Raw genomic sequence first — 22,510 nt, 5'->3', positions numbered from 1 at the left:
ACATTACTGCAGCGTTACTGAGTGACTCTGTACACATTACTGCAGTGTTACTGATGTCACTCTGATGTTACTGCAGCGTTACTGATGTGACTCTGTACATGTTACTGCTGCGTTACTGTTGTGACTCTGTACACGTTACTGCAGCGTTACTGATGTGACTCTGCACACGTTACTGCAGTGTTACTGATGTGACTCTGATTTTACTGCAGCGTTACTGATGTGACTCTGCACACGTTACTGCAGTGTTACTGATGTGACTCTGATTTTACTGCAGTGTTACTGATGTTACTCTGTACATGTTACTGCAGCATTACTGATGTGACTCTCACATTACTGCAGGGTTACTGATGTGACTCTGTTTATGTTACTGCAGTGTTACTGATGTGACTTGCATTACTGCTGCGTTACGGATGTGACTCTGACATTACTGCAGCGTTACTGATGTGACTCTGTACACATTACTGCAGTGTTACTGATGTGACTCTGATGTTACTGCAGCGTTACTGATGTGACTCTGCACACGTTACTGCAGTGTTACTGATGTGACTCTGATGTTACTGCAGTGTTACTGATGTGACTCTGTACATGTTACTGCAACGTTACTGATGTGACTCTGTACACGTTACTTCAGTGTTACTGATGTGACTCTGTCCACGTTACTGCAGCGTTACTGATGTGACTCTGATGTTACTGCTGTGTTACTGATGTAACTGTGTACACGATCATGCATCATTACTGATGTTACTCTGTACATGTTACTGCTGCATTACTGATGTTACTCTGTACATGTTACTGCTGCATTACTGATGTGACTCTGTACATGTTACTGCTGCATTACTGATGTTACTCTGTACACGTTACTTCAGTGTTACTGATGTGACTCTGTCCACGTTACTGCAGCGTTACTGATGTGACTCTGATGTTACTGTTGTGTTACTGATGTAACTGTGTACACGATCATGCAGCATTACTGATGTTACTCTGTACATGTTACTGCTGCGTTACTGATGTGACTCTGTACACGTTACTGCAGCGTTACTGATGTGACTCTGTACATGTTACTGCAGCGTTACTGATGTGACTCTGTACACGTTACTGCAGCGTTACTGATGTGACTCTCACATTACTGCAGGGTTACTGATGTGACTCTGTTTATGTTACTGCAGTGTTACTTATGTGACTTGCATTACTGCTGCGTTACGGATGTGACTCTGACATTACTGCAGCGTTACTGATGTGACTCTGTACACATTACTGCAGTGTTACTGATGTCACTCTGATGTTACTGCAGCGTTACTGATGTGCCTCTGTACATGTTACTGCTGCGTTACTGTTGTGACTCTGTACACGTTACTGCAGCGTTACTGATGTGACTCTGCACACGTTACTGCAGTGTTACTGATGTGACTCTGATTTTACTGCAGTGTTACTGATGTGACTCTGTACATGTTACTGCAGCGTTACTGATGTGACTCTGTACACGTTACTTCAGTGTTACTGATGTGACTCTGTCCACGTTACTGCAGCGTTACTGATGTGACTCTGATGTTACTGCTATGTTACTGATGTAACTGTGTACACGATCATGCAGCATTACTGATGTTACTCTGTACATGTTACTGCTGCGTTACTGATGTTACTCTGTACACGTTACTGATGTGACTCTGTACATGTTACTGCAGCATTACTGATGTGACTCTGATGTTACTGCTGTGTTACTGATGTGACTCTGTACACGTTACTGCAGCGTTACTGATGTGACTCTGTACACGTTACTGCAGCGTTACTGATGAGACTCTGTACATGTTACTGCAGCGTTACTGATGTGACTCTGTACACGTTCCTGCAGCGTTACTGATGAGACTCTGTACATGTTACTGCAGCATTACTGATGTGACTCTCACATTACTGCAGGGTTACTGATGTGACTCTGTATATGTTACTGCAGTGTTACTGATGTGACTTGCATTACTGCTGTGTTACGGATGTGACTCTGACATTACTGCAGCGTTACTGATGTGACTCTGATGTTACTGCAGCGTTACTGATGTGACTCTGTACATGCTACTGCTGCGTTACTGTTGTGACTCTGTAAACATTACTGCAGCGTTACTGATGTGACTCTGCACACGTTACTGCAGTGTTACTGATGTTACTCTGTCCACGTTACTGCAGCGTTACTGATGTGACTCTGATGTTACTGCAGCGTTACTGATGTGACTCTGTACACGTTACTGCAGTGTTACTGATGTTACTCTGTCCACGTTACTGCAGCGTTACTGATGTGACTCTGTACACGTTACTGCAGTGTTACTGGTGTGACTCTGATGTTACTGCAGTGTTACTGATGTGACTCTGTACATGTTACTGCAGTGTTACTGATGTGACTCTGTACACATTACTGCAGTGTTACTGATGTGACTCTGTCCACGTTACTGCAGTGTTACTGATGTGACTCTGTACACGTTACTGCAGCGTTACTGATGTGACTCTGTCCACGTTACTGCAGCGTTACTGATGTGACTCTGTACACGTTACTTCAGTGTTACTGATGTGACTCTGTACACGTTACTGCAGCGTTACTGATGTGACTCTGATGTTACTGCTGTGTTACTGATGTAACTGTGTACACAATACTGCAGCATTACTTATGTGACTCTGTACACGTTACTGCAGCGTTACTGATGTGTCTCTGATTTTACTGCAGCGTTACTAATGAGACTCTCTACACGTGACTGCAGTGTTACTGATGTGACTCTCTACACGTTACTGCAGCGTTACTGATGTGACTCTGATGTTACTGCTGTGTTACTGATGTAACTGTGTACACGATCATGCAGCATTACTGATGTTACTCTGTACATGTTACTGCTGCGTTACTGATGTTACTCTGTACACGTTACTGATGTGGCTCTGTACACATTACTGCAGCGTTACTTATGTGACTCTGATGTTACTGCTGTGTTACTGATGTGACTCTGTACACGTTACTGCAGCGTTACTGATGTGACTCTGTACACGTTACTGCAGCGTTACTGATGTGACTCTGTACACGTTACTGCAGCGTTACTGATGTGACTCTGTACACGTTACTGCAGCGTTACTTATGTCACTCTGATGTTACTGCTGTGTTACTGATGTGACTCTGTACACGTTACTGCAGCGTTACTGATGTGACTCTGTACACGTTACTGTAGCGTTACTGATGTGACTCGGATGTTACTGCAGCGTTACTGATGTGACTCTGTACACGTTACTGCAGTGTTACTGGTGTGACTCTGATGTTACTGCAGTGTTACTGATGTGACTCTGTACACATTACTGCAGCGTTACTGATGTGACTCTGTCCACGTTACTGCAGCGTTACTGATGTGACTCTGTCCACGTTACTGCAGTGTTACTGATGTGACTCTGTCCACGTTACTGCAGCGTTACTGATGTGACTCTGTACACGTTACTGCAGCGTTACTGATGTGACTCTGTCCACGTTACTGCAGCGTTACTGATGTGACTCTGTACACGTTACTGCAGCGTTACTGATGTGACTCTGTACACGTTACTGCAGCGTTACTGATGTGACTCTGTACACGTTACTTCAGTGTTACTGATGTGACTCTGTACACGTTCCTGCAGCGTTACTGATGTGACTCTGATGTTACTGCAGCGTTACTGATGTGACTCTGTACACGTTACTGCAGTGTTACTGGTGTGACTCTGATGTTACTGCAGTGTTACTGATGTGACTCTGTACACGTTACTGCAGCGTTACTGATGTGACTCGGATGTTACTGCAGCGTTACTGATGTGACTCTGTACACGTTACTGCAGTGTTACTGGTGTGACTCTGATGTTACTGCAGTGTTACTGATGTGACTCTGTACACATTACTGCAGCGTTACTGATGTGACTCTGTCCACGTTACTGCAGCGTTACTGATGTGACTCTGTCCACGTTACTGCAGTGTTACTGATGTGACTCTGTCCACGTTACTGCAGCGTTACTGATGTGACTCTGTACACGTTACTGCAGCGTTACTGATGTGACTCTGTCCACGTTACTGCAGCGTTACTGATGTGACTCTGTACACGTTACTGCAGCGTTACTGATGTGACTCTGTACACGTTACTGCAGCGTTACTGATGTGACTCTGTACACGTTACTGCAGCGTTACTGATGTGACTCTGATGTTACTGCTGTGTTACTGATGTAACTGTGTACACAATACTGCAGCATTACTTATGTGACTCTGTACACGTTACTGCAGCGTTACTGATGTGTCTCTGATTTTATTGCAGCGTTACTAATGAGACTCTCTACACGTGACTGCAGTGTTACTGATGTGACTCTCTACACGTTACTGCAGCGTTACTGATGTGACTCTGATGTTACTGCTGTGTTACTGATGTAACTGTGTACACGATCATGCAGCATTACTGATGTTACTCTGTACATGTTACTGCTGCGTTACTGATGTTACTCTGTACACGTTACTGATGTGGCTCTGTACACATTACTGCAGCGTTACTTATGTGACTCTGATGTTACTGCTGTGTTACTGATGTGACTCTGTACACGTTACTGCAGCGTTACTGATGTGACTCTGTACACGTTACTGCAGCGTTACTTATGTCACTCTGATGTTACTGCTGTGTTACTGATGTGACTCTGTACACGTTACTGCAGCGTTACTGATGTGACTCTGTACACGTTACTGCAGCGTTACTTATGTCACTCTGATGTTACTGCAGTGTTACTGATGTGGCTCTGTACACATTACTGCAGCGTTACTTATGTGACTCTGATGTTACTGCTGTGTTACTGATGTGACTCTGTACACGTTACTGCAGCGTTACTGATGTGACTCTGTACACGTTACTGCAGCGTTACTTATGTCACTCTGATGTTACTGCAGCGTTACTGATGTGACTCTGTACACGTTACTGTAGCGTTACTGATGTGACTCGGATGTTACTGCAGCGTTACTGGTGTGACTCTCTACATGTTAGTGTAGCATTACTGAGACGTTGATGTTAAATTCTGGACTATAATCAGATAGCAGGTCATGGGGTTGTGTGTGCAGGTTCTTTGTGTGCTCAGGTGTGAGGTGTTTGTTTACTCTCAGCACAGTGATCCTATATCTTATCTTTTGGGTTCTCTGCCAGTGAAATGTGTGTGTGTTTGCAAAAGTACGTATGTTAAAATAAAATTTATCCACAAATTAAACAAAATCCAAGTGAAATCTGTGAGCACACGGCAACAGAACAAATCAAAAGAGATCTATGAAGAGAAAGAGTTTCAGGGCGAGTTACAGAGCACAGAACATTAATCTGGAACAGATAACGGAGAGAATCTCAGAGAGGACATGACTTATTTGGAAGCAGTTCTAAAAGTATATTTGATTAATATTATATTCAAAAAGAGAGCTGAATGGACCTCATTTTTTTTTTTTATTAATGCACACTATTTACACATTTTCATTACAAACCTCAACAGTAGTTTATTGATTATTGGTGAGAAATAGATCTTAGTTTCTTCTTCATTCAGTCCTGAAGGTCTTGATGGTGTGTAGAGTTTAATCATCAGCCACTTCCTGCACTCCTGCAGATGGATTTACTCTTTCTGAAGCTCTGTGTGTTTATCTGACATGTGAATCAGTGTAAATCCAGGTGTACTGATTAATGACTGTCACAGAGAGGGAACTGAGGAGAACCTGGGCTGCTACCTCATACTGATGGGATTCTGATTGGTTCCTGTTCAGCAGAGAAGCAGCATGGACTGCAGTGGTTCAGCGCGTGCTCTTCATCTCCTGCATGCTCTCCACTGTGGTCTCGTACCTGTGGCATAAATTTCAGACTTGACTCTGTGGTCAGGTTCAGTTACAGATGGGTACAGATGTGGTCACAGACGTCTTGCACTGTCTTGAATTTTGATACAACAGGTGCAGAATGAAGCGAGAGAGAGAGAAGGAGAGAGAGAGAGAAAAAGAGTGAGAGAGAAAAAGAGAGCAAGAAAGAGAGAGACAGAGAGAGAGAGACAGAGAGTGAGTGAGAGAGAGAGAGAATTTGAATCATAACTGTCAGATGAACTCCTTTCAGGTGTAAACTCAAACAGTTTTTGCTATTAATTAAGACAACAATCTTTACAGCGACTGGCTGTGAGCTCATCACCTGCCCACCTCCATATAAAACATGTAATAACAGTGTGTAATAACAGTGTATAGAATGCACATATAAAGAAATACTGTAACGCAAACGCACCTTCAAAAATAATGAGATTAAACATTTCTGCCTAAAATGTACGATACAGAGCAGTAAACAGTAATAAAGTGCTGTTGTGACACTTTACTGTTAAAGCTATCCGTCATCATGGCGATGCTGTGTGCAGGTTTATAATGAGATCAGTGTTACGGTTCTCTGAGTCTCTCGCTTCTGTTTCTGCAGTAAAATTGGGCAGACTTCATTCTGTACTTCTTCACATGTCACTTTCCTGACTGACATACAGCACATACATTTTTCTTTTACAGTTTGTTTAGGGGCGGCACGGTGGTGTAGTGGTTAGCGCTGTCACCTCACAGCAAGAAGGTCCTGGGTTCGAGCCCTGGGGCCGGCGAGGGCCTTTCTGTGTGGAGTTTGCATGTTGTCCGCGTGGGTTTCCTCCGGGTGCTCCGGTTTCCCCCACAGTCCAAAGACATGCAGGTTAGGTTAACTGGTGACTCTAAATTAAGCGTAGGTGTGAATGTGAGTGTGAATGGTTGTCTGTGTCTATGTGTCAGCCCTGTGATGACCTGGCGACTTGTCCAGGGTGTACCCCGCTGTAGCAGTTCGTGTGGGTGGAGCACAGAAAAACGGCAGGCCAGAATTAAGTTCCACAAACTCTTTATTTTAGCTTTTCAGCTTTAAACTATTCACGCATGCGCGCGCACACACACACACCAGTCATCTGGTTAGGGAGAGAGCTTCCTTCCTCTGCTCTCTCTCTCCTCATATAGCGCGGTCACTGGGGAAGACACACAAACACAGATTAACCAACATCAGGTGCAGTGATTCTGCTAATTACCTTCCCTGACTTCACCCTCCGGTCACAGACCGACGCTTGACCACGCCCCCGCTGCCACTTACCCCCACCGCCCGACTCAGGCCGGGCAGCCGTCTGGCCTGCAGCCGACTCCCCCCCCCCCCCCCCCCCTTGATGGGAGAGGAAGTCCGCCACGACCATCTGTGCCCCCGGCCTGTGGACCACCTTGAAATTAAAGGGCTGGAGTGCCAGATACCAACGGGTGATCCGTGCATTGGCATCCTTCATGTGGTGGAGCCACTGGAGGGGCGCGTGGTCTGAAAAGAGGGTGAAAGGGCTCCGCAGGAGGTAGTAGCGGAGGGTGAGGACCGCCCACTTGATCACCAGGCACTCCTTTTCAAAGGTGCTGTAGCGCCCCTCATGCACTGACAGCTTCCTGCTTATGTACAGGACAGGGCAGTCCTCCCCCTCCACCTCCTGGGACAGAACGGCTCCCAGCCCTCTGTCCGACGTGTCCGTCTGCAACGTAAAGGGGAGAGAAAAGTCAGGGGAGTGTAACAGTGCCCCCCACGCACAGTGCAGCCTTCACCTCAGAGAAAGCCCGCTGGCATTGCTCCGTCCACTGGACCGGATCTGGTACCCCCTTTTTAGTCAGATCAGTCAGCGGGCTGGTGACATCCGAATAATTAGGTATAAACCTACGATAGTAGCCAGCCAGCCCCAGGAACTGTCTCACCCCCTTTTTGGTCTTGGGCCTCGGGCAGGCCGCAATTGCTGCTGTCTTGTTAATTTGGGGACGCACCTGCCCGTTGCCCAAGTGGAAGCCCAGATACCATACTTTCACCCGCCCAATCGCACACTTCTCCGGGTTGGCTGTGAGACCCGCCTGCCTCAGTGACCTAAGGACGGCCCTCAGGTGTTGTAGGTGCCACGGCCAGTCATTGCTATAAATAATGATGCTGTCTAGGTACACGGCTGCATAAGTGGCGTGGGGGCGGAGGACCCTATCCATCAGTCGCTGGAACGTAGCGGGCACCCCAAACAGCCCAAAAGGAAGTGTGACAAACTGGTGTAAGCCGAACGGTGTGGAAAAAGCCGTTTTTTCTCGGGATAATGGAGTCAAGGGGATCTGCCAATAACCCTTTGTCAAATCCAGTGTCGAGTAAAAGTGAGCCGTGGCTAGTCGATCGAGCAACTCATCAAACGAGGCATTGGGTACGTGTCAAATTTAGACACCGCGTTGACTTTTCTATAGTCTACACCAGGGGTGTCAAACCTGATCCATAAAGGGCCGTGTGGCTGCAGGTTTTCATTCCAGCCATGCAGCAGCACCCTGATTTGGCTTATTCAATCAACTGACACACCCACCCTTTAATCAAGGGTGGGTGTGGCTGCAAGTATTTGACTGTGTGAAGACAGTTCAGTTGATTGAATGAGCCAAGTCAGGTGTGCTGCTGCATGGCTGGAATGAAAACCTGCAGCCACAAGGCCCTTTATGGATCAGGTTTGACACCCCTGGTCTACACAGAACTGGACCGACCCGTCAGCCTTGGGTACCAAGACCACCGGGCTGCTCCAGTCACTGTGGGACTCCTCGACGATGCCCATGTCGAGCATGGCCTCAAGTTCTTCCCGAACCACTTTTTTCTTGTGTTCAGGTAACCTGTAAGGGCGGCTGCGCACTACCACCCCCGGGAGCATCTCAATGTGGTGCTCTATAAGGTCAGTGCGGCTGGGCAGGGGCGAGAACACGTCCGGAAACTGCAACTGGGTCACCTCCGTGAGTTGGGTCAGGGAGAGGTGGTCTCCACAGGGGGCCGGAGAGGTACGCGATGCCAATGTTCCCTTTTGAACCTCCGGCCCCAGCTCCGCCTTCTCCGGAACCACCGACACCAATGCCACGGGGACCTCCTCGTTCCAGAGTTTGAGCAGATTGAGGTGGTAAACCTGTAGCGCCCCACCCCTGTCTGTTTGCCTCACCTCGTAGTCGACGTCCCCGACTCGCTGTGCGACCTCAAAGGGTCCTTGCTACTTGGCGATTAATTTGGAGCTCGATGTGGGCAACAGTACGAGAACTTTATCTCCCGGTGCGAACTCCCTAAGGCGCGTACCCCTGTCGTACAGGCGGGTTTGCCGTTCTTGGGCCTGTCGCAAATTCTCCTGGGTTAGGTGGGTGAGTGTGTGGAGTTTTGCGTGCAGGTCCATAACGTATTGAATTTGATTTTTACTTGGTGAAGGTCCCTCCTCCCAATTTTCTCACAGCACATCTAGAATGCCGCGCGGCTTACGCCCATATAACAATTCGAATGGGGAGAACCCCGTGGAGGCTTGGGGGACCTCTTGCACTGCAAATAACAAGGGTTCGAGCCATTTATCCCAATTACGTGCGTCCTCACTTACGATTTTTTAAATTATATTCTTGAGGGTGCGATTAAACCATTCAACTAAACTGTCCATTTGTGGGTGATAAACGCTGGTGCGGATCGGTTTAATACCCAATAACCCATACAGTTCGTTCAGTATACGTGACATAAACGAGGTGCCTTGGTCAGTCCGAATCTCTTTCGGGATTCCAACTCGGGAGATGATGTGAAAGAGCGCTTCCGCAATACTGCGTGCTGAGTTATTGCGAAGAGGCACTGCTTCCGGGTATCTCATTGCATAGTCCACCAAAACTAAAATAAAGTGGTACCCTCGTGTTGACCAATCTAATGGCCCGACGAGATCCATCCCAATTCTTTCGAACAGGGTCTCAATTAATGGGAGAGGGCGCAAAGGCGCTTTTGGAATGGCCGCTGGATTTACTAACTGGCATTCACGGCACGCCATACACCACCTACGGACATCGCCGCGAATACCTGGCCAATAGAACCGGGCCATTATTCGGGCTAGTGTTTTATCCTGCCCTAAATATCAAACAAATATCCCTTTGGGACAATAAAGACTATTCTATTCTATTCTATTCTATTCTATTCTAAGTGTCCAGCCATGGTATTAAAGTAAGCCGCCTGGAATACCAATTCCCGGCGGCTCTTTGGAATCAAAAGCTGCGTGACTTGCTCTTTAGTCTGAGTGTCCTGCATCACCCGGTATAACCTATCCTTCATAATAGAAAAATAGGGGAAGGACGGGGTGGCGTTTGGCTGGAGCGTTTGACCATCGATTACTCTCACTTGGTCAAACGCATGCCGCAGAGACTCGTCTCGTGATTGCTCTAATGGAAAATCCGCCAGGGATTCCCCAAGAGAGGGAGGAGGAGCCTGCTGCTCCTCACTCTGACGCGGAGATGACATAGATGGCTCTGTGACAGCTGCTCCCGCCAAAGTGACACCAGGACCTCCCCCTGCTAAACTACGGCAGGACCCACTCTTCACTAGATGGCTCATTAACTCCCCAAATCCCGGCCAAACAGTCCCCAAAATTATCGAGTGGGTGAGACGAGGATTAACCGCCGCCTTTACTCTCAATTTTTCCCCTCGAAAAAGAATGTGGACCGACACTAAAGGGTAGCTGTGAACATCCCCGTGCACACACAACACCTTCACCCCCTGTGCTCCCCCCAATGCCTCGTCTTGCACCAGGCTTTGGTGAATTGAGGTCTGATTACAGCCAGAGTCCACCAAAGCCTGATATGTATCCCCTTGGATACTCACCGGTATGCGATACGCTCCGGCCCAATTGAGGGCGGCTCCTGGCGCATCGGGGATCGGAACCACCGCGCCCACTTCCCTCGCCGAGCACTGCTGTTGGAGGTGGCCCGGCTCCCCGCAGCGCCAGCAAACTGGCCCGGGCTTCCTCTCTGCATTGGTGCTCTGGGGCTCACTCACCTGGGGGGGTGGGGGTGGGGGGGTGGGGGGAGACAGACACAGAAGGAAAAAATGGGAGGGCACCGCAGGTGCGACGGGCCGGCTGGGGTGGGGCCGGCCCCTGCCTCCGCGGTGGGGGAACGGGGCGAGGACGAGAGACAGGAGGGGGGGGAGAGAGAGAAGAGGGAAGAAGAGGATGTCTGCTGTCCTGCCGTCAGAACAGCCGCCAAATGGTCCTCCACCAACTCGATGGCCTGATCCAGCAATGCCGGGCGGTGGCACTGGACCCACTTCGCGGTTCCCTCTGGTAGGCAGGCAATGAACTGCTCCAGTACCACCTGATCGATGATCCCCTCGGCGTCGCGGTTGTTGGCCCTCAACCACCGCCAGCAGGCGTCCTGGAGCTGCTGGCCAAATGCGAACGGCCGGCCGACTTCCTCCAGACGCAGAGCGCGGAAGCCCTGACACTGTTGTTCAGGGGTGCGCCCCACCTGCTGGAGGACGGCCCGGCGAAGGTCCGCATAGGCCAGCCGGCGGTCGGTGGAGAGCTGTAGTGTGGCCAGCTGCGCCTCGCCCATTAGCAGGGGGAGGAGGCGCGCCGCGTGCTGTTTCACCGGCCAGCCCGAGGCCTCTGCTGCCTGCTTGAAGAGCGTGATGAAGGCCTCGGGGTCATCATGCGGGCCCATCTTAGTGAGGGTGAGGGGAGAAGGGCCCGTGGCGGTGGAGGTGGTGGACCCCGCTGACGCGAGGAGGTGTCGGAATGCCTGTCGGTCTTCTTGCTGCGCCAGCACCAGGGCCTTGAACCGGTGCTCCTGCTCCTTTCGGAGGGTGACTAGCGCCTGGTGCTGGCTCTGCTGGGCTGTGGCGAGGGTGTGGACCAGGTCCGCGAAGGGGGAGGACTCCATGGGGCTGTTTTTTTTCCTGTGCTCGATCCCAGGTTTCGGCACCACTGTAGCAGTTCGTGTGGGTGGAGCACAGAAAGACGGCAAGCCAGAATTAAGTTCCACAAATTCTTTATTTTAGCTTTTCAGCTTTAAACTATTCATGCATGGGCGCACACACACTAGTCGTCTGGTTGGGGAGAGAGCTTCCTTCCTCTGCTCTCTCTCACTCCTCATATAGTGTGGTCACTGGGGAAGACACACAAACACAGATTAACCAACATCAGGTGCAGTGATTCTGCCTCTTACCTTCCCTGACTCCACCCTCTGGTCACAGACCGATGCTTGACCACGCCCCCGCCTTTCGCCCGTAGTCAGCTGGGATAGGCTCCAGCTTGCCTGCGACCCTGTAGAACAGGATAAAGCGGCTACAGATAATGAGATGATATATATATATATATATATATATATATATATATATATATATATACACAGAGTGCTGTAGACCAAAAAATACTATAAAAAGCTATAATAAATGAAACATAGTCAGTATTTGGTGTGAGACGACCCTTTGCTTAAAAAAAGAAATCTGTCTCAGGTCCAGTGAGGTCAGTTTTATGTGGAAATGATGTGTAGGTTTTCCTGAGCATCTTACAGAACCAGCCACAGTTCTTCTGGACACTTTGACTGTCACACTCACTTCTTCATTTTACACCAAAACCCAGCAGCCTTCATTATGCTTTCTTTTTTCATCTGAAAAGTGTCTCTTATGGAATACGCTGCTCAGATACAAACTTTTTTTTTCTGTAACATTTAATTTTGTGCTGGGAAATGAACATTTGGACTCTAAAATGTTTAAAAAGTCATAAAATAGAAATCTGTTAGAGAGTTTATATAGGAAAATAAATGGGGGCTAAGACTTTTGCACTGTGCTGTATGTAGAGTTAGGGGAATATTAGTTGAACTTTGGTTTAGCACAGAGAGAATCTCAGTACGTGTCTTTAATAATAAATAAAGTCTGGGCTCAATCACACAAGTGAGTTGAAGAGAAAATCTCAAGACTGTAAAATGAATTTTATAATTAAATATTAAAATGCAGGTGGGAAGATGCTTCTAAACTGAAAAACAACAAACAACTGTGCATGCTGATTGTTTTACTATTACATCATTAATATTAAAAGTTTAACAGATATACAGCAAAGAGATGGAGATTATTGTGTGTGTGTGTGTGTGTGTGTCTGTCCCAGGATCAGAAAATAAGAAACTTCGTACACCCATTTAAAGAATAAATTTACTGTCTGAAACTGGATATAATAATAATAATAATAATAATAATAATAATAATAATAATAATAATCTGAAATATGAACAAACACTGAACTCAAATATAAACACTGAGTTTAAAAGGCACAGTTTTAGTTTTATTTCTATGAAACAGCTTTAAACAATGAACAGTTTATAAAAATCTCTCCCATTAAAATAAAAAGGACTGCAGTGTGAAACCTGCTCACTGTTCCGCCTCTTCACACCTGTAGAAGCTTATTGATGACGTGTGCGGAAATGGAACTTTTCTGTCCAATCAGCGGTGGGTTTGTGAGTCCGGCCCGCTGACCAATGGGAGTGCAGGAGGCGGGACCAGCGTGTGTTAGCATGGTGACATTGAGCATGTAGCTGTGTGTGTGTGTTATAACGCGCCGCAGTGTGTATTTGTGAGATAAACATTCAGTGATGGAGACTTCAGAGGCAGGTAACCGCTCTCACACCGCTCCGGCCCGGGAGCAGCATTTATAAACTACCGGCAACACGGAGGGCCGGACGCTAGGCTAGGCTAGGCTAGGCTAGGGCTGTTTATTGAACTGGGTTACTGTTATTTCTCTAATAAACCTGAGCTGCAGCCTGTCAGTGTTAAAATACATCATTTTAATAAAATACAGATAATTAATCAGAACTGATATCGCGCGCACACAAAGGGTGAACAGATGAGTAAAGCAGTAGAGGTGTGTGTGTGTCTGTCTCTCTGTGTGTGTGTCTGTCTCCCTCTCTCTGTCTGTCTGTCTCTCTGTGTGTGTGTCTGTCTCCCTCTCTCTCTGTGTCTGTCTCCCTCTCTCTCTGTGTCTGTCTGTCTCTCTGTGTGTGTGTCTGTCTCCCTCTCTCTCTGTCTGTCTGTCTGTCTCTCTGTGTGTGTGTCTGTCTCCCTCTCTCTCTCTGTGTCTGTCTCTCTGTGTGTGTGTCTGTCTCCCTCTCTCTCTCTGTCTGTCTCCCTCTCTCTCTCTGTCTGTCTGTCTCTCTGTGTGTGTGTCTGTCTCCCTCTCTCTCTGTGTCTGTCTGTCTCTGTGTGTGTGTGTCTGTCTCCCTCTCTCTCTCTGTCTGTCTGTCTCTCTGTGTGTGTGTCTGTCTCCCTCTCTCTGTCTGTCTGTCTCTCTCTGTGTGTGTCTGTCTCCCTCTCTCTGTCTGTCTGTCTCTCTCTGTGTGTGTCTGTCTCCCTCTCTCTCTCTGTGTCTGTCTGTCTCTCTGTGTGTCTGTCTGTCTCTCTGTGTGTCTGTCTGTCTCTCTGTGTGTCTGTCTGTCTGTGTGTCTGTCTGTCTGTCTCTCTGTGTGTCTGTCTGTCTCTGTGTGTGTGTGTCTGTCTGTCTCTGTGTGTGTGTGTGTCTGTCTCTCTGTGTGTCCCTCTGTCTGTGTGTGTGTGTCTGTCTCTCTCTCTCTCTCTCTCTCTGTGTGTGTGTGTGTGTGTGTGTGTGTGTGTGTTTTGGATTGTTGTCTCGCTGTGTGACCTGCTTTCTCTGAGATTCCGTTTCAACAGATGTCCTGAGGTTTTCCTTTAGAATTCTCTGGAATAGTTGATGGTTCTGTCACAGAGGGTGAAGTGTTCTGGCCCAGATGCAGAAAAACAGCCCCAGCTGTGATCCCACCACCGCCATGTTTCACAGATGGGTGGTGAAGATCAGACTTTAGAGCTCTGTTCTGTGAATAAAGTGGGGTGAACGCTCGCCCGATTGTCACCTCGTTTACTAAAAACCTCCGACTTGAATCTCATCTCAGGGTAGCTGTTAATGCTCGAGAGTCTCGCCCTCACACACTCCTCACCGCCGTAAAGGGCAACACACACATCACCAAGTGTGATGTTATTATAATTATTATAACACCATACTGGAGTTTAATTACACGAAAATAATGTGTACTAACTGTGTGTGTGTGAGACAGATGAACCTCACCTCAGACATGTGGAGCAGGACGTCCTGATCCCAAAACTGATGAGAGAGAAAGCTAAAGAGCTGTGTGTCCAACAAGTTGAAGGTAACGCGCGTGCACACACACACACACACACACACACACACACACACCTCTACTGTTCTGTATTTCAGAAGAAAACACATTCTGGGTTTGGAACACACACACTTTCATATCGAATCAGTTACACACTTATTGGCACCGCAGTGCTGTGTCCTATACACATAAATAACATCATAAACTGTGTTTTTTGTTGTGATGCGTTTCTCACTTCACGTGCACGCGTGTGTGTGTGTGTGTGTGTGTGCGCGCTTCATTGGCCTGTTGTTTTTGTTATTTTTCTTTATCACCTCTCTGTTCACACTCGCTTTGGTTAGTTTGGACTCATTAACACCATGTCTTCATTTCACATTGACACCTGCAGCCCACGCGGGTACGTACACACACACACACACACACACACACACACTGATGCAGCGACTGGAAACCCCCCCTTCTCACCTTCAGCGCTCGCCTTTCACACCTCCGCCTGCACATATGTGTGTGTGTGTGTGTGTGTGTGTGTGCGCGCAACTGCAGTTTTCTGTTAAAATACTGTTGTAAAAATCCATTTCAGTGAAGTGTTGAGTGGTAAATTTCTGATATTTGCCCCACATGGTGAACTTCAAGAGGAAACTGTGTTTTCAGATTAATATTAAACCCGCGGTGAATCCTGCAGGCGTTGGGACGGTGCATGTACGGGACGGAGAGGGAAGAGAGAAGTGAATGATCTGTGTTTAAAAATACCGTTTCACAGCTTTATTAAGTTTGTGTATATATGTGCAGTGGTCGAAATACTTTTTTCCAGTGTTCTGCAATATTGCAGAATGTCAAAATTTTGTTCTACAATTTGGAAATATTTTCTGCAAATGCACAAGCCTCCATACTGCACCCTTCTCAACCTAATAATGCCTCTATTTACATCATATCTCGCTTTACAACTCATAGCATTACTGTAATTCTTTATTCTCTCACTCTATTTTTAATTTCAGTCTTCACAGATCCTTCTCTGCAGCAAAGTTATCATTCCATGATCCCTCCACAGGTCTTTCATCCCCCTCGCCCTGACACTACGGGCTACTACAGCTTGAAGTATACCAACTAATTCATAAATGTACTAGTTATCACACCCACACATTATCCTTCCACACAACATACTAATAAAGGCATCACCACAATAAAAAATAGAACACAACTGATCTTCAAGAAACAAAACATTCATTTTCATGCTACACGTCATGTTACATTTTGTCAAGAATAAGTTTCGAGCTTGAACAATAGATTGTTACCCAGAATGTACTTCATTCACAGTGTTTGCATCTGCAACAAGCAAGGTTTCAATTCTACACTCTGTTACATCTTACGATGATGCAAAGAATTGATGCCATTATGGAATAAAACCCAACTGGCAAATGGAAAGACGTTTGGGTTCATTGTGTTTGCCTGGCTTCTAAAGTGCAAGGTCATGAACTGAACTGAGAACGACTGCAGGGGCTTCACTGCTCTAAACTAACAACAGAGAACTGGCTACAAACTAATCATGGCAGAACTGAGAGCTACAGAACTACTGAGAGCTACAGAACTGAACCGATGAGCTTTGTCTTACAGGGCAACTGTTTTACTTTGTGCTCGTCTGCACCACCGGCAACACAGCACTAGTAAAAAAAAAAATAGAACATGCACACAAAACATGTATTAGTGTAGCTTGGTATGAGAAAACAAAATATTCAAAAGTATTGATGAATAAAGGTAAAATACTGTTGCTGTCTTCAAAAGGCAGCGACCGTTTTTGTCCCCCTCGCAGACGTGCGATCTGTCGCTGTTGTTGTTGGAGTCACGCTGGCTGTCGGTTTTGCTGAGATACAATAAAATCGTCCTTGTTTTCTTGGCGTTTTTGTCGAACTCTTGCCCCGAAGAAACAATCCTCTTCTTGGGAGCCATGTTTGTTGTGCCGCATTGAATTCTGGGAGATGCATGGCGGAAACTGCCGAGGTAGTTGTCGGGTCCTCCTGGCGGGTATTAGTCAAGTTTATTTGTATCGCGCTTTTAACAATAAACGTTGTCGCAAAGCAGCTTTACAGAATTTGAATGGCTTAAAACATGAGCTAATTTTATCCCTAATCTATCCCCAATGATGAAGCCTGTGGCGACGGTGGCAAGGAAAAACTCCCTCAGGCGACATGAGGAAGAAACCTCGAGAGGAACCAGACTCAAAAGGGAACCCATCCTCATTTGGGCAACAACAGACAGCCTGACTATAACATTAACAGTTTTAACATGAAGTCAGTTTCGTTGATGTTATAAACTCTTCATTGATGGAAACTTGAGTGCAAAACTGTTCATGACAACTGCAGTCCTAAAGTTAGCAAGTCAACTGTAGTCCTCAGCCATAAAAGCATTACTGTAATGGCCCTTTTCCACTACCCTTTTTCAGCTCACTTCAGCCCGACACGGCTCGCGTTTCGACTACCAAAAACCAGCACGACTCGGCTCGCTTCAGCCCTGCTTAGCCCCTAAAACTCGCACCGTTTTGGAGTGGGGCTGAAGCGAGCCAAACCGTGCCGAGTGAGGCTGGGGGCGTGAGCAGACACTCCCCTGTGCACTGATTGGTGAGGAGTGTCCTCACATGCCCACACACGCCCCGCGAGCGCGCTGGGATCTGTAAACACCGCAAACCCGGAAGAAGAATAATTACGAATTACGAGAATTTCTGAAGCCTTATGCGCCTCGCCTCATCTATACGCTCTTGCCAGTATCTGTCCGCGTTGTCGGTGACAACAAGCCACAGCACCAAGACCAGCAACACTAACGACTCCATGTCCTCCATGTTTATTGTTTACTATCCGGGTCGTGAGACTACTGCTTAAAAGATCACTGATGTCACTGTTTGCGCTGCTTAACGACATCACCTGATGTCCACCCACTTTCGCTAACTCCACCCAATGTGTCCACCCACTTCCAGCCAGCACGGTTCAGCGCGGTTGTAGTCGAAATGCAACTCCAACAGCCCCACTCAGCTCGACTCAGCACGGCACGGCTCAGCCCGACTCAGCCGCGTTTGTAGTGGAAAAGTGGCATAAGAGTCCAGAGCGTCCTCCAGGTGTGACTTTCAACTGTCCTCATGGGGCCGTCCTTCACAGGAGCGATGCGATAAAACCCCGACCAGACACAGGGCACCGGGATGGATCAGGCAGGTCCGAGGAGCAGAAGAGGTTCAGCATCTCGATCCCTATTAAAAGTGACAAAATCTTACATCGGAAAATGGCAACTGCCCTTATTTGGTTGTCGTCGCCTTTTGTCAGTATTATGTAAATATTGCTCAACTTTGACCTGGAAAATGGCGTCAGGTTCGCGCGGCGCAGGTTTCGGTTTATTTACAGCACCGCTAAATTGAGAACCATTGAATCCCGAGCCTGATTTTTTCATTCTGCAAAATTGCAGGTTGTGTAATTTTTCTTCTGCAATCTTGAAAATCATTCTGCAAAATGCAGACTGCAGACGGGTATTTCGAACACTGATGCGTGCGTGTGAGGGAATAAAAGATGAGGAAAAATGAAAATGTACAAAATCAGTCAAAAGAAGAAAGAAGTCAGAGGAAAGAACATGAAAGAAAATAGATGATGAAAGAACGAATGGACAAAGAAAAATAAAGGAGTAAAAGGAAAGAGAGGAATGAAAGTGAGGGTGGATAAGGGCGAGAGAAGAGAAAGGAAAGGAGGAAAAGACATTTAAATGTAACTCTAAACAGATAAAAACTATAGCACTGTTCTTTAACAAATAAAAGCCTCTGATCATACACTTCTGTGGTACGAGAGGATTAAACCCCTTAGGATCACACAGTTAGAGGAAAATAATCAACTTCAGTGTGTAACAGTAACTCTGCCTCCTGACACCACTCCACTGCTGATGATTTTCCTTCAGCAGCATGACACGCACACTGTTCCTCCTGTGGGGAGTCGACCCTGCGTACTGTACTTCAGAAAGAGATTGTTCAGCTGTGTGTGTGTGTGTGTGTGTGTGTGTGTGTGTGTGTGTGTGTGTGTGTGGCTTACAGACAAGCACGTTAGCTCTCTGGAGAATCCGCTCTCGCGCTCGTCGCTGCACTGAATTATGCGTTTGAGCTTCTTTAATCCGAAAATCACATCAGCACTGATTGATTGATTTCTCGTCCGCTGGAGAAACGCCACGGAGCCGAGACTCTGCTCTGTTTCTAATCAGGTGAGAATTAATTGAGTTTGGAGCGAAATCCCTGCTGCACCGCTGCCGCTCGGCCGACCGGAAGAAAGAGATTGAAACAGGAAAATAGCACAACAAAGGATTGTGGGTAATGTGTGTGGGGGGGGCCCTGTGCTAAACACTAACTTCTCAGAAACACACTTAAAATCCAACGTCACACACAGTTTTATTTTTATTATTTCACTGTAAACGAGTTCATCAGTCAGAGGTCTGATCAACACGCAGGGTTGTAACCCACAGAAAGTAAAGTGTCTCAGTCGGAGAGGGACGGAGCTGTGGATTTAAACCCGAGTTGGATGTGAGAGTCGCTCGCTGCTGAGACACGAGTTCAGCGCTTCACAAACACTCGGGGAGAAGAAACATTTATTTTGTCCTGCACACTCGAGCACAGCGAAATTCCTCATCTGCGTTTAACCTGTCTGAAGCAGTGAACACACACACGTGGAGACAGAAGTGTAACTCAGCCCTGAGAGCGCATTTAGCTTTTACAGAATAAAGTTATAATCACAGTGGTGGGGTGTGTGTGTGTGTGTGTGCATATGTATTAGATTAATGTGTGTGTATTTGTGTATGTATTAGATTAGTGTCGGTGTGTGGCTGCTGGAATTGCTTTTCTCCGTGTCGTGTGTAAAGATGAACAGCGACGCTGAGACTCAGTTGTTCAGGAATAATCAGCGCACAGTAACGGAGCGTTAATTAGTGCAGGACCTCGTTAACCGTCTCAGTTAACCTCACTGTAGTGTGTGTGGGTGTGTCTGTCCCGCAGAGGGAAACAGGACAGTCTTAATGAACACCGTCACTACACACACAGAGTGGAGTGTGTGTCAGTGTGAGAGGAAGCTGTACTTCAGGACGACAGTTTGTGGTTTTACTTCTTGTTCTGTTTTTGGCAGTTTCACATCCGGCTGAAGTTCGAACTGTGTGATTTTCTTTATGATGAGATTGTATACGATGGAACACAACGAGGAGAGGGGAGGGGTTTACATCAACACAGTGTGAATTTATCTAATTAGAGTCTCAGCTCGGACACCCTGACTGCGAGGTGGTTATATGGACACCTGTGTAGATACCGATGATGTAATTTCCAGGTGAAACGTGCAGCAGGATGTAAACGAGACTCTGATTGGGTCGTCTGTGTTCTGATGAACAGCTGAAGGCTCGTGTCCAGTGTATGAAGTGTGTATAAACACATCTGAGGTCTATCTGAGGTACAGGTTCCCATAAGTCCAGCATCACATAGTTAATGTATCCTTTCATATTTTTACTCATCATTATGTTTCCGAGCGTGCGGCACGGTGGTGTAGTGGTTAGCGCTGTCGCCTCACAGCAAGAAGGTCCGGGTTCGAGCCCCGGGGCCGGCGAGGGCCTTTCTGTGCAGAGTTTGCATGTTCTCCCCGTGTCCGCGTGGGTTTCCTCCGGGTGCTCCGGTTTCCCCCACAGTCCAAAGACATGCAGGTTAGGTTAACTGGTGACTCTAAATTGAGCGTAGGTGTGAATGTGAGTGTGAATGGTTGTCTGTGTCTATGTGTCAGCCCTGTGATGACCTGGCGACTTGTCCAGGGTGAACCCCGCCTTTCGCCCGTAGTCAGCTGGGATAGGATCCAGCTCGCCTGCGACCCTGTAGAACAGGATAAAGCGGCTACAGATAATGAGATGAGATGAGATGTTTCCGAGCAACGAAGAACCAATCCAAATAATTCTGCTCCTCGGAGTGTGAGTGTTGAGAAAAAAGATGGACGTTGGTGAAGTTCTGTGAACAAACCCTTTGCTGTTTTTCTTTTTGTCCCTTTGAGGTTATTGAGCTGTGTTCTGTCCGTCCAGCCGTCAGAGATCCTCAGTGTGGGATCTAAGGGCCTCTGCATGCTCTTGCGACAAGGCTTTCGCAGATAGCTTTTCGCAGACAGTTGTAATTTATCGTTGAGCGGGGAGTAATAGGCGTGCGCGATGTTATTCACCGGCAGAACGCAAGGGGGCACGAAGTCGCGAAATCACTAGGAGTAGTTGGTGGGTGTGGTTAGTGGAGTGTTTATCCTCCGGTTACTTATAATGACTAGAACTGGAGTCGTATAGATGTCCGTACTTCCTCACTTCCTCGATCAACCGCTCTTCGTGCTGCTCCATCTTCGCTTGTGTTTTTAAAAATGGTGGTCGTGAAAACAAAACAAACCGGGAAAGTAGGGAAGCGGAAGTGCGTGTACAGTGGATGTAGAGTGGACCAATCAGAGCCCTCTTGTCTGCAACGCTGTCTGCGAGGCTTCTGCGGCGGTCACAATTTTTGGGAGGTGCGCGCAGAGTGTCTGTGAAGGTGGGGGGGGGCTACGCAGACGCTATCTGCGACGCCGTCTGTGAGGACTGGGTTGTCAGCATAAATTGGCCTTAAGCGGTGAGGGGTTTGGTGTCTGTCGGAGTGATGTGGAGTGATGACTGCATGCAGCAGATGATCTGCTTAGAGTTTGGAGCTGATCCCAACAGGGTCAAGGTCACAGTAAAGTCAACAAGTGGACTAGATGTGTGCGTGCACAGAGGCATCCCTGTTTCTTTGATGATACTGGACTTCTGGAACGCTGTGTGTGATGGGAGAGAGTTTAATATTAAGCGCTGCTTTGTGTGTTTTGTGTTGCAGCGTTCACTCAGTGCTGTAAGGACAGCGGGCTGCTCATGGTGCTGAAATGCAGAGAGGAAAATCACGCCCTGAAACAGTGTCTTACTAAACAGTGAGTCGTGTGTGTGTGTGTGTGTGTGTGTGTGTGAGAGACCCACACTGATGTGATGATGTGTGTCAGTTACACAGATCCAGTGTTCTATGAAGAGTGTAAGCAGCAGTACATCAAAGAGAAGCAGGAGTACGAGCGCACCGGCGTCTCCGCCAAACACCGAGCACAGCGATTACCCACCAGCATGTAGCGCCCGCACAGCTGTTTATATTCATGACTAAACCTCATATAAATTCATAGAGAGAGTTTTAATCACATCAGATGGAATTTCCTCCACTGGGACACACACACACACACACACACGAGGTTTTTTTTTTTTTTTTTTGAATGTACTTTTGTTCTGATTGTTTTTTTTTTCCTTGTTCTTTGCGAGATCATCAGTTTTGTTTGAAAGTGAACACACACACACACGTGCGCACACACACACCAGTTTACAGCATCTGTCAGTTAATCTGTGTGTGAGAAATTATTAAATGAGTTAATAAATGTAATAAACGTGTGTGTAAATGAATGCTGTGGTGAATGTGGATAAACCTGCAGGAGATCGTGGTGTTAAAGATGACTGAATAAACATGCTGACCTTTGACCTTTT

At 47.1% G+C, this 22,510-nt stretch overlaps 1 protein-coding gene across 2 annotated transcripts; it reads left to right on the top strand.

Annotated features, from left to right (window-relative positions):
• The first annotated feature begins 13,307 nt into the window (after positions 1-13,307).
• On the top strand, positions 13,308-22,504 carry cmc1 (C-x(9)-C motif containing 1). 2 transcript variants are annotated; one of them, XM_060900534.1, is made up of 4 exons: positions 13,308-13,444; positions 14,903-14,995; positions 21,828-21,918; positions 21,988-22,504. In XM_060900534.1, the coding sequence occupies exons 2-4, from the start codon at positions 14,953-14,955 to the stop codon at positions 22,106-22,108; spliced, it is 255 nt and encodes an 84-aa protein (XP_060756517.1). In that variant the 5' UTR covers positions 13,308-13,444; positions 14,903-14,952; the 3' UTR covers positions 22,109-22,504. The 2 variants fall into 2 exon arrangements, with proteins under 2 accessions (XP_060756517.1, XP_060756516.1); XM_060900533.1 differs by having other exon boundaries at positions 13,308-13,448.
• The last annotated feature ends 6 nt before the right edge of the window (positions 22,505-22,510 follow it).

The sequence above is a fragment of the Neoarius graeffei genome, chromosome 19 (assembly GCF_027579695.1).
Source record: "Neoarius graeffei isolate fNeoGra1 chromosome 19, fNeoGra1.pri, whole genome shotgun sequence".
NCBI lineage: Eukaryota > Metazoa > Chordata > Actinopteri > Siluriformes > Ariidae > Neoarius > Neoarius graeffei.
The sequence above is the reverse complement of the archived record's forward strand: the minus strand, read 5'-3'. Positions and strand labels throughout refer to the sequence as shown.

Excerpts from the sequence above, each read along its gene's own strand:
- cmc1 (XM_060900533.1), top strand. Across the intron at positions 14,996-21,827 it reads GTGTGTCCAACAAGTTGAAG|CGTTCACTCAGTGCTGTAAG; the intron begins GTAACGCGCGTG and ends TTTGTGTTGCAG. Across the intron at positions 21,919-21,987 it reads AAACAGTGTCTTACTAAACA|TTACACAGATCCAGTGTTCT; the intron begins GTGAGTCGTGTG and ends GATGTGTGTCAG.